At 43.2% G+C, this 11,646-nt stretch overlaps 1 protein-coding gene across 1 annotated transcript in view; it reads left to right on the top strand.

Annotated features, from left to right (window-relative positions):
- Positions 1-2,638: 2,638 nt before the first annotated feature.
- The window catches only part of AKR1D1 (aldo-keto reductase family 1, member D1), a 20,764-nt gene continuing 11,756 nt past the window's right edge, over positions 2,639-11,646 (top strand). The window contains exons 1-3 of the mRNA XM_009333045.1: positions 2,639-2,713; positions 3,597-3,764; positions 8,804-8,920. Of these exons, the coding sequence (XP_009331320.1) occupies positions 2,639-2,713; positions 3,597-3,764; positions 8,804-8,920 (360 nt within the window). The remainder of the gene's footprint in view (positions 2,714-3,596; positions 3,765-8,803; positions 8,921-11,646) is intronic.

Raw genomic sequence — 11,646 nt, 5'->3', positions numbered from 1 at the left:
TTTTCAGTTGGCAATCTCTGATCTGGTCATTACTAGTTAAAGACTTTATTGCCATGAAAGACAGAAGAGATTAAAATGCCTCAGGTTTAACAGCAGGGTAGAGGAGAAAGATCCAGGTTTGTGCCTTCTCTGATGGAAAGATGGATGAGTAGTGGTGATCTGAGTCATCCAGCTTTAATATGGTCTGTCAGGAAACAATGGAATAAGATATGACACTTAAGGCAACACTTCTTAAAAAGTGGCAAAACCACAACATGACTAGCCTGTGCAACTCATCAGCACAGTTTACCACAGCCCATTACTGCAGGATTTGGAAGGATTAGCTATGTGAAATGCTAGAAATGATAGTTTCTCCATTAGAATGAAAATAAACATATGGTATAAAGTTTCCAGACTCGCAGATGTCCCAGGCCTTCAGCTGGGATGGTTCAATAGAAGCAGGATTTTCCAAAAACTCTCCCCTCGGTTGCCTTGCATTTTTATATGAAGCACCTTAGACCAGAATCTGTCAGAACTAATATACCACATCAGATGAAATGAACTAGTGCAATGAAAACATTTATATTTAATGTAAACCCATCTCCAGCCATTGGTAATCAAGGCCCGATCCAAAAAAAACCTCCTCAAGCCCCTAAAGAATAAGATTAATCCTTGAGATGGAGGAGTCTTTCACAAGATTATTTATACAGATGTGTGTAAGTCCCATGCAAAAGATTAAGAAATACATAGAAGTTCACTAACTCTAATGTAAGTTAACTGATTCAGCCAAAGGCAATTGCAATAACTGCAAGCTTTCTCATTTTCCTCTATTCCACCCTCCTCCCAAGTCTGCAATTATGCCGTTCCCCTATATGTGAGACTCTACCCTTCTTCCACCTGTTCCTTCTGCTTTTGTTACTGACCAAACTGGCCCTGGTGTTTGAGAAAAGGTGCAACTCAATAATCAACATTTCCTTGCTTGGTGGAGTTCAGTTTACAGCTTCGGGAAACGAATGGGAGCCATGTTCATGCAATCTCTCAAGACTGCAAAGAGAAGAGAGAAGAAATTCTAGGGTCACACCCCGTTTTCAGGCTCTTCAACAAAAGGGAAAAAGTTAAAACAAAAACTTTTTTTTAAAAATCTGCATTAAGGTAATGCATCACTGTACTCTAAATGTTCTGCTTTCATACACTTGAATGGTAGAAGTCAAACAGGCTGAAGCAATCTAAAAGTCACGCTGTTTGAAAAATCAGGTTCCATAGTGAAAACACTGAATGCACTTTTAAAAATATATTTCTCTTTTGGATAACTAGTCATCACTTAGACTTGAGCTCACAAGACCTTTAAGCTGAGCCCCGTTGCTCTGTGCTAGTCAGCCTGAGCTTTGCACCCGTGGCTACAGCCTCGCGCAGCTCATTGCTGAGACAAAGGTCTGAGGTTACTGTCATCAGTAACTGCAGGCTTGTAGTACTCGTGTCAGAGCTTTTTGCCTGCTGCCTTCCTCAAATCCTTCCTTGCAGGTTCAGGGAGGGACAAAGCAGTCAACATGTTGGAGGTTGCACTGCTCCATGCCTCGCGCTTCTGTAACACTGCAGAACATGCCCTGAGTGAAAACCAGCCATTGACTGCTCCTGAAAGTCTTTTAGCTGCTGTGGTCTTCATTACAGCCTGCTAACAACTAGGAAACGGCCCTGGCAGGGGCCAAGCCTGCCTTTGGAAGGCTCCCACAGGGAAAGCAACAAAGCATCCAAACAAGTGTTTCATTGTCTCTCTCAATTAAGCAGACAATATTGTGTCGTCACTGATGTAAATATTTTAACATGCCAAGTTGTGCCGTTTTGCCTCTCAGCCCTCACTCATGTCTGTAATAAATAAGGGCAAGCGTGGGCGGCTTTGTATTTTAAGTAACCTTTAGGCACAGTATCCTGGAGCAGAAAGTCCTGAGTGTGAACAGAAGTCAGTCCAGTTGTGTCCAACAGTGGCCAGCCCGGATGGGACACTGAAGAGCAGAGCGAGCAGGCAGGGATAAGATCCCATTACCCCAGAATAATCTGCCACCAGCGTTCAGCTCTGGGAGTGAAAGACAGAGAGGTTGACCCCCATGTGTCTTCAGCAGTCCTTCATAGACCTTTCTTCCATGAACGCGGAAGGGCAGACCAGTGTCCTTAGTCGCTGCAGCATCCTATGGCAGCTATGGGTTTCACACCTAGTTCAGCAGCTGTTGAAAGCGCAGCTGCTTATTTTATGGCAAACTCCCAGACAGCCAAGCCAGTGGCTGCTGTCAAAGGGCGGCTTGGAGGGAGAGGAGGGAGACTGATTGCTGTGGTGTAAAGTGGTCCTTCCTAACAGCACATATTGCCAGTCCTGCTTCTTGTCTTTCCTTGGCATCAGCAAAACCAACAAACTTGACATCCTGTCTTCATACCCTGTCTCACTTCCAGATGTCTCTCACATCTGTTTTTTTCATAGGAGAAGTAGCGTGGTCTTGGCCTTTCGCTTGGAGGTAGCAAAATTCACCTCTTGGCATTTACTGCTGGCAGATAGCAGCGCAGCAGAGCAGGTTGACTCACCCTATTTCAGTTTTCCTTTAAATGAATCAGACGTCCCTGTCGCAGCAGAGCAATGCCTATGAAAAGGGTGGAAAAATAGTGTTGCCACATGTCGCTGAGAGCCCTTGACCACTTAGAGCTGCCCTCTCGTTATACAAAGTGTGGCAACAATGAGATGTTTTCAGTACAATTTCAGTGATCACTCAAATGATATCAGTGACCAGTCTTATGCTTTTTTGCTTGGTTTGACCTACGTGTATTTTGCTTGCCACATTGGCTAATGGAAAATATGACTGTTCTGAAAAAACAAGCTTACTCTGAATTTCAGCAAAAATGAGTAAACGTAAGTGCAGCACACAGTACAAAAATGCCACTTGGACTTGTTAAGAGGTTTCTTGGTATGATCTTAAATGGAAGCAGTAAGATGTATATAAATGTACACTAAAGCAGCTACTAGTTCTTAGCCACATGGTAAAGCAACTGTCCAGAACTAGGAGTACCAGTAGACAGTCCTGAACTGTCACCTTCAGATTGTGATACCACCAATGGTAAGTTGATTTGAGGAGAAAGAAGTCAAGTCCAAATTCCTGCTCTGCTGAAAGCTCTACTGGGGCCGTAAGGTATTCAAACAGCCTCTGATCAGGCAGGTGGTTGACCAGCTCTTCTCAACCAAAAAGCCCTCTTCCACTTGAGTAAGGGATTTTATCAAAAGGCTGTTGTAGGAAAGCCCCTGCTCTCTAGATAGGAAATTCTGAAATGATTTTCATATCAAATACATTCAGTTCTACTTTCTGAGGACTCTAGTACTCTCTCTTTCCCAGACACTTAGAGAATTTTTTGCTTTGCTCCTTTTTCCAGTCTAATTCCACATTTGCGACAGTTTTGAAGAAAAGTGCACAGCACATTTTTATTCAGAAGTTGAAACACAGGTGTTTGGGGAGGTAAGAGATGGTTAGACTGGATGAACTCCAGCATGAACCTTGTGCATATCTCAGGGGCTCTATGGAATTGCAAAAGAGGTGAGCAGAAGGCTGGAACTCTGTTTATTCTTTTTCTTCTCCCATTAGACTCCCAAAGGTTCTTGTTTGGAGTCGGTGAAAATTGCCATTGATGCTGGTTACCGCCATATCGACGGTGCCTTCGTCTACTACAATGAGCATGAAGTGGGACAAGCCATCCGGGAGAAGATTGCTGAAGGAAGGATCAAGCGAGAAGACATTTTTTACTGTGGCAAGGTGAGAAGCTGCACTCAGATTATTTACACTAAATCCAGGATTTCTGTGAATGGGCTTTCTTAAGAATGCTGGTGGTCAACATCTGGCATGCTTCCAGACCCAACATTCTTTATTTTTGTTCCCTAGCATTACCATAATGCCTCAGAGCTTTACGAGCACTAGATTTGCTGTAAAGCACAGGAATCGCTGCTGTTCTCAGTTTAAAGCTCAGTTAGCAGTGGGAGCCATGCAACATCCATTCTGCCTAGTATTGTTGAGTACCTGCAAGTTTAGACCATTGCTACCCTCAGCAGTGCTGCCTGAGCTGTTACTGTCCCACATGTTGTGCTGGCACGCACATTTGTGTAGTCACACACTGAGCCTGATCTGGCCAATGATCCTGCAAATGAGTTATTTTTTGTTAGAGCAATTCCCCATACAGGTTTGCCTTGAGATTGCACAATGAAAGGGGTGGGAGCAAGCACGTGCATGCAAGTGTCTGTATTTGGGAGAACAGCAAATGCTTACATTGGTACTACTGCCAGAAAATTACTCATCAAACTACACCCTTAGTTACTGTATCACCTGTCATTAAAAAGTTCTAGGATGATGAATCAACTTACTTGGAGAGAAGATGTCATCACACTTCTGCTCTAGAGCAACGAGGCCGGAGTAATGCATGAGCTAGTTAATACTTTAAAGTCTTAGTCGTAAGAGTTGATTCTCTCCCAGAAGAATGAAATCCCACGTCCGATCAAGTGTCTGACAAAAGCTGTTACAACTACGATGACTAGATCACAGGTATAAGAGAGAGAGCTCATTGCACATTGCAGAACAAAGATCAGGCGGCCCCAGAAAATTTATGGTGCCTGTCCAGTTTCTAATGGAGTTTATGGCCTCAAGTTCCCCTTCCTGCAGTACTTCTTTGGACATATCAGCCTAATATTTTCCCTTTGTCCTTTCCCAAATAAGACGTAATCCACAAAAGTTACTCAACAGACTTGGAAATAAATACCATGGTTCCTAGAGTGAAAGATCCCATGGGATAAAAGGCCCGTTTTACTGTGAGCAATTTAGTTAAGCTCTATGATCTGGGAAACTAAGCTTCAGATTGGGTAGTTTGCAGACCAAGTGGATTTTCAGCAGCTATAGACCAATTTCCCAGTACAGCAATTTCCAATCTGTAAAGTATGCAACTCTTTTCCAAGTTCCTTGCTCAGTTCTACTGGTAACAACCTTGCCATCCTGAGAAAAGCTTCACATCCTCAAATTTTCCACTTTTATCACGGTAGTCTCTCAGTCTCCCATATGCCAAATATGTTGATTTGGATCAGTCAAAATATTTTGTTTCAACTGTTTTATAGTTTCATTACTGCAAATTACCAGCAATATTTCAAATCAAAAACACAAAGTTGTGCCAAAAGGTTAGAACCAGATGTCCTAACAGTTTTGAGTCTTTAACTTTCCCAACTGCTTCCCCTGCAGTTTATTTTCCCATATAAACCTTTAGATTCTGTGAAAGTGCATCTCTTGGAAAAATTTTATCAGGATTCCAAACTTATTTATTAAGCCTTTCTATATTCAGTTGTCTGATCGAATCACTAGATGATTTTCCTAGTTGATGATCACTACCTAAACATTGAGCCACCTGTGAAACTGCATTTGATTTCTTGATTGTAAGTTCAGTTGTTCCCTGAACTGCAGATCCTGCAAGCCACAGGGCTGCAACTCATAGTACCACGATAGTCAGTGCCTGTGGTTCCAGCCTGTCTTGTGACTGTGAGATGGGACACATATGGATTTATCTTTCTATTGTGTCCTGTTTGTGCTTGATAAAACTTCAGGTGCTCAGGGTGATAGTTCATTAAAGCATCTCTGTAGTCTTTAAAGAGTTCAAAGGCAGAAGTGGAAAATAATCTGCAACCAAGCCAATTGTCGTGGTTTAACCTCAGTCGGCAACTAAGCACCACGCAGCCGCTCGCTCACTCCCCCACCCCCTGGTGGGATGGGGGAGAGAATTGGAAAAGCACAAGTGAGAAAAACTCGTGCGTTGAGATAAAAACAGTTTAATAATTGAAATAAAATGATAATAATAATAATAATAATATGATAATAATAATACACAAAGCAAGTGATGTACAGTACAATTGCTCACCACCCGCCGACCGATGCCCAGCCAGTCCCCGAGCAGCGGCCCCCCCGGCCAGCTTTCCCCAGTTTATGTACTGAGCATGACGTCCCATGGTATGGAATGTCCCTTTGGCCAGTTTGGCTGTGCCCCCTCCCAGCTTCTTGTGCACCTGCAGCCTTCTCAGTCGGCAGAGCATGGAAAACTAAAAAGTCCTTGGCTAGTGTAAGCGTTACCTAGCAACAACTAAAACATCGGTGCGTTATCAACTTTGTTCTCATCCTAAATCCAAACCACAGCACTGTACCAGCTACTAGGAAGGAAATTAACTCTATCCCTGCCGGAACCAGGACAGTCAATCCACCACAATCCAGGATTTTCACAGGGTTTCACAGGTTCACAGCAGCTCTGAACTTCCCAGGAGGAGTGGGACTGGGTGTCCCTTGTCTTATGAGTTTATGTATCTTCAGCTTTATGTACCTTACGAACTTACGTATCTTATGAACTACAGACAAATATCAAGCCACTGGTAGATACATCAGCCATTGATTGGTAACTGGCTGATATATTGGTAACTGACTGATAAGAACTGTTGCATCTTCTGAGAAACATGGTAGATACAGTAGACCATTCTTGAAAGTAGTCTGCACAAGACAAGTTGGTTTTGTTTTCAGCCTTACTGACATCAGAAATACTGGAAGTTCCCAAGACCCTTCAGACTCAAGCCCCTCATGCAGATCTTTCCTTAAACAAAGATAATGCAAATTGAAGGCTGGTCCATCAGCAGGGACTAACAAGGACAGCCCCGCTGAGTGGCAGTGTTACTGGAATAGTGACCTGGTGTAATTGGGCTGCATCTGCCAGTTGAAATCATCAGCACTTGCACTTGGCTCTTGCTGCTGGCTGGCTGATCCGGCAGAGCAGCTCAGCATCCAGAAATTTTAGAGGTTTTATATCAACTGCCAACATCTCACTTGGCTTATACAGCAAGACCTTTTTGGTCTCCTCTTTCATCCCAGGATATTTCTTTCATTAAACTAGAAGTAACATTTCCAGGAAATGTGGTGTCCTGAAATGCCAAAGCCAGCTGGCAGCTTTGACTGCTCAAATGTCTACATGGGTTCTGCTTAGGTAGATAATACAATAACTTGTACAAATCATGAAAACAGTTATGAAACTCTTAAGTTTCCATGGCATCTATGTATTAGCATAGTACAAATGTTTGCTATTTCTAAAGGCTGTTTCTTTAGAACTTCTGCAGTTTTTTAAAGGGAATTGTATTCACTGGCAAGTACTGAGCTCAATAGCACTGGGCTAGAAAGGGCACTCAGAAAAACTGCTTCTAAACTATCGACATACCTCAGGTTACTAAATTTCTTAAACACAGTAACAAAACAAGCTCAACATGAACGTTATACAGAATCATTTCCTTACCTATATTTAAGTCCAAAACAACATCTCATTTTACATGTAAAATGAAAATCTAAGATTTGCAAATGCTTAAAAAACATCCAGACCAAAGGCTTTCAGGAAATCCAGCAGAACAGCTTAAAAGTCAGAGAGCAGGACCTTGGTCCCTTTACTGTAGTACACCTCAGCCTGTGTAACCACTGTCTTAGTGATCATAAACTCTTCAGGCCTTGCAACATACAGCAGGGCAGGGTCAGGTGTGTTGCTCTCAGTACAACAGAACTTCAGGATAACTTGTCCTTGCCTCTGCTGGCAGAACTGAACAGCTAGTTATTCTCTCGGAAAATAATAATCTGGTTTAAAAAACCCAAACATCTAAAATACTTTAAAACTTAGGCTATGTCCTTTGACACCTATAATCACTATCTTCTCCTGAAAATCACAATTCAAGTGTTTGACATCTCAAGAACGGATTAATTCTATGCCTTGGCATGCTATGACTGCCAGCTTTGGTGGCAGAACTGGCTAGACAATGACCATACCAACAAACAGCAGGTTTTTCCAGCCAATAAAGGTGTCAAAAACCTCAACATGACTCCACATATCAGTTTTGTGCATTGAAAAAAGAAGATAAAGTAGCCCAACTTATTGTGTGCAAGCAAATGGCACTTCAAACCTTCTATTATGTGTTAATTTTGGTTTTTGTTGATTTGAACTGCAGCAATCAGTTTACAAAGAGCTCTTGGTTACTAATTACCAAGCTATGGTTTTATTCTTGCAAGAGATTTGCATCAGGAGAGTTCAGTTAGAGATAGTACTGAAAGCTAATCAACTAAGCACACTCCATAGCAACCTCAGGGCATAACCCCGCAAGGAAGCAGTTGTGATTAAAGAGGTTGAAAAGGCTGTGCTTTAACTAGTCACACCTGTGTTACAGTAACTAAACAATAATACATCTTTCAGTGAGGACTGGGGAGTAAATGAAAACTTCCCTAGATCAGGCAGTCACTAAAGCTCCATGACCACAGGAGAAAACCAAAAGATTCTCTTTGTGCTGGGTGCTTGGCTGTTCAATAGCTAACTCACATGATCTAAGCTTCTGCCTTCAAGCATAAAACTGACCACAGATTTCTTGTGGGAACAAAGTTTTCCAGTGAAAGCATATGCTTGGAAAGCTCGGAAAACAAAAGGAGTCTGCCTAAGTTCATTGAGCAAGAGTTTGCAATATACTCGACTCAGAAGAACCTGCGCTGTAATAAACAAATATGTAATGGCTTTACTGGGTCAGCACTGGAACAGTCCTAGCCAAGGATTCCTGTCTTAACCTCTACATCTACGTCTGGCAGAGGACAGGGTAAGGCCCCTCAGCTTTGTCTTGCAGTGATGTAGACCACAATGTCTTTGCACTGTGCATAACAGGCTCTGTCAGAAGGACGAATGTGTCTGTGTGGTTGGGGGGTCAGCTGGAGGATGTTCACTGTTCCTCCTGGCACCCAAAAAGAGCCTGTGCTTGCCTCCCCAGCTGTGGAATACCTGCCACCCCCCAGAGCTGGTGCGTCCCACGCTGGAGAAAACCCTGAAGATCCTGCAGCTGGACTACGTTGACCTCTACATTATTGAGCTGCCAATGGCTTTCAAGGTAAAAAGAAAAATTGCCCGAAAAAAGTGATTGGCTTCAACCAAGGTCTCCATCTAGCATCTTGCTTGCAGCTTCCAGTCCATGTTGAAAATAGCACTTTGGCCAGGTAATGTTTGATATATACTGCATGCATACATTTCTGTGCACTACCCACACAAAGAAAGGCTTATAGGTGATGTGAGAACAGTTACTGACAGCTGTTGCATGGGGTGTCTCCACTGGAAGGACAGGTCTCCTAACTGGGGTTGAACACTTCCCGTGCTGAAGAATTACTGTAGCTGAAGCAGCACGTGTCTTAATCCTCTCTGAGCCATGAAGAGGGAGTCACTGGGGGAAGGTGGTTATACAAAGCAGCAAAGGGCTAGGGGCAAAGTTTGGAGGGGGAGAAGGAAAGGGGAAAAAGCCACCAAGTTGATTTCCTTACTCTGTTCCAAAAACCGGATAGCCTCAGTAGTATTAAAGCCACTGGGCAAATTGTGGTTATGATCTCAATCTCCTTAACTCCAGTGCTCTCTCGGACAGCTTCAGTAGATCACAGTTGGTCCCAAACATGGGTTGTCCATCTCTCACTCTCAGAAGTTAAAGCCTGATATTCCTTTATACTGCTGGCTCTGGGCAACTTATAACCAAAACCTTTGAATGCAAGGAGCTCACATCAGAGTTGCATGCCTCCCTTGCAACGAGCTCTTGCAAGTCCCCAAACTTTCTGGTTTCACAGCCATTTGTACCTTGCTTTACAATTTTCCTCTGGAAGTACATGATATAAAGGCAAATTAAATAATACTGAAATTAGAAGAATGAGATTCAAAACATATTTAAGTGGTTTTGAACCAATTAAATCCTTTTTCTTAGAGAGAATAAGGTCAGGCAATTAGCTGGCTAATTGTTTCTGCGGGATGTTTAAGCTCTAAACTGGCCTCTTTTTGCAAGGAAAGTAGTTCTCTGATTATTAAAATTGTATTTTACTACGGACTCCAAACTGCCAGAAGCATCAGATACAAAGCAATTTACCAATGAAGCAATCACCTTAGACCTGCAGTTCCTTTTTCCCCAAGGAAGCCATATCCCATTAAGAACTGTATAGGAGTAACTGGAGTCAGATATTAGAACTTTATTTATACGGTCCCACGTATGGAATCCTTTTGGGTACATTTTTAAAAATTTCCCACCACTTGCAATTTCCTGTTTCCCTTTGCTTGTGTTTGTATTCTCTAGTAGTTCATTCTCCCACATAGTGAAGGTCATTGTCTCACAATATAAAAATATAGACAGTTGGCTTTAAAGTAATGTACATCTGACTCCCTGAGGCCTGTATCAACAATCTGAGTTGTTAAAGGAGTAGCAGTCCTAGAGATTCATTCACGTCCACCGTGAGAGGAGAGAAAACAAGAAGTCGCTTTCTGCCTGAAAAATATACATTTTTCTGTCCCAAATACAAAAAGAAAAAACCCCACCCTTTTGCAATGGTGACAGGTTTCCTCTCTTTGCTCCCTCTCTCACAAATACACCCTTCCCGCATGCGATGCTTGCCTTTGGTGAGGAGCGTGTAGGTTTAATGCTAGCGAACTCCTACTCTGCCCTAGTCTGCAAATGTTGGTGCTTTCCTGTCTCCCCAAAAGCCTTCTAGCTTGAAGGTTTCAAGTCTTTGCTTGAAACCAGTGCAGTGCTTGAGACAAAACTTACAGTCCCAGTCTGACACCAGTAAGAAACATGCCCCTGCAGAGCCCAGCAGTGCAAGCTGGTATAGGGACTTTTAGGCAGAGTAAGAGGAATTTCTTTTTGGAGAGCACCGCTCAGAGGAGGAAAGCGCCACCATGCATCAAGAATGGCTGACATTTGGGGCGACATTATTCACTGACCTACCAACATTAGCCCACACTTTCCTGTATTTTTCCCTCACGCAGATTCCCCATTCAGGACTTTTGTCCTTCCTCCTTTTAGCCCAGCAGTGGTGCTCAGCCCTTCTACCCTAGCAAGGCAGATAACCAGCAGGAACAGGTCTCCTCCAGGCTACCATGTGCCCTCTGCCTGCGGAGCTCATATCCACTGGCAGGTTTTCTAGGGGGCTCTGCTCAGATGACTGATCCATCAGTAAGCAGGTACTTGTGCACTAAATTATCTCCAAATCCCTCCCAACTGAATTATTCTGTGATCTAGCAGGAAAGCAGTTATTTTAGACTTACATTGAACAAGTCTCATCCAAGTATCTTCTTGTCATTTTAAGAGAATAAATCAAAACAGGCCAATGGCCTCACTATTTGACTTCTTATTGCCTTCACAAGTTGTTAAAATTGCTCTCTTGAGAAAGCCCGCTTGTCAAAGACCATTTACGGAACGAAACAGGAGACCTGGTTACCCGGGATACAGAGAAGGCAGAGGTACTCAATGACTTTTTTGCCTCGGTCTTCACCGGCAAGTGCTCGAGCCTCACTGCCCAAGCCGCAGAAGGCAAAGGTGGGGACTGGGAGAATGAAGAGCCGCCCGCTGTGGGACAACATCAGGTTCGAGACCATCTAAGGCACCTGAAGGTGCACAAGTCTATGGGACCAGATGAGATCCATCCGCGGGTCCTGAAGGAACTTGCGGATGAAGTTGCTAAGCTGCTATCCATCTTATTTGAGAAGTTGTGGCAGTCCAGTGAAGTTCCCGCTGACTGGAAAAGGGGAAACATAATCCCCATTTTTAAAAAGGGAAAAAAGGAAGACCTGGGGAACTACAGGCCAGTC

This window comes from Pygoscelis adeliae, unplaced genomic scaffold, assembly GCF_000699105.1.
Source record: "Pygoscelis adeliae isolate BGI_AS28 unplaced genomic scaffold, ASM69910v1 Scaffold38, whole genome shotgun sequence".
NCBI classification, from domain to species: domain Eukaryota; kingdom Metazoa; phylum Chordata; class Aves; order Sphenisciformes; family Spheniscidae; genus Pygoscelis; species Pygoscelis adeliae.
Note: the sequence above shows the minus strand (reverse complement) of the source record. Positions and strands in the feature narration are given on the sequence as shown.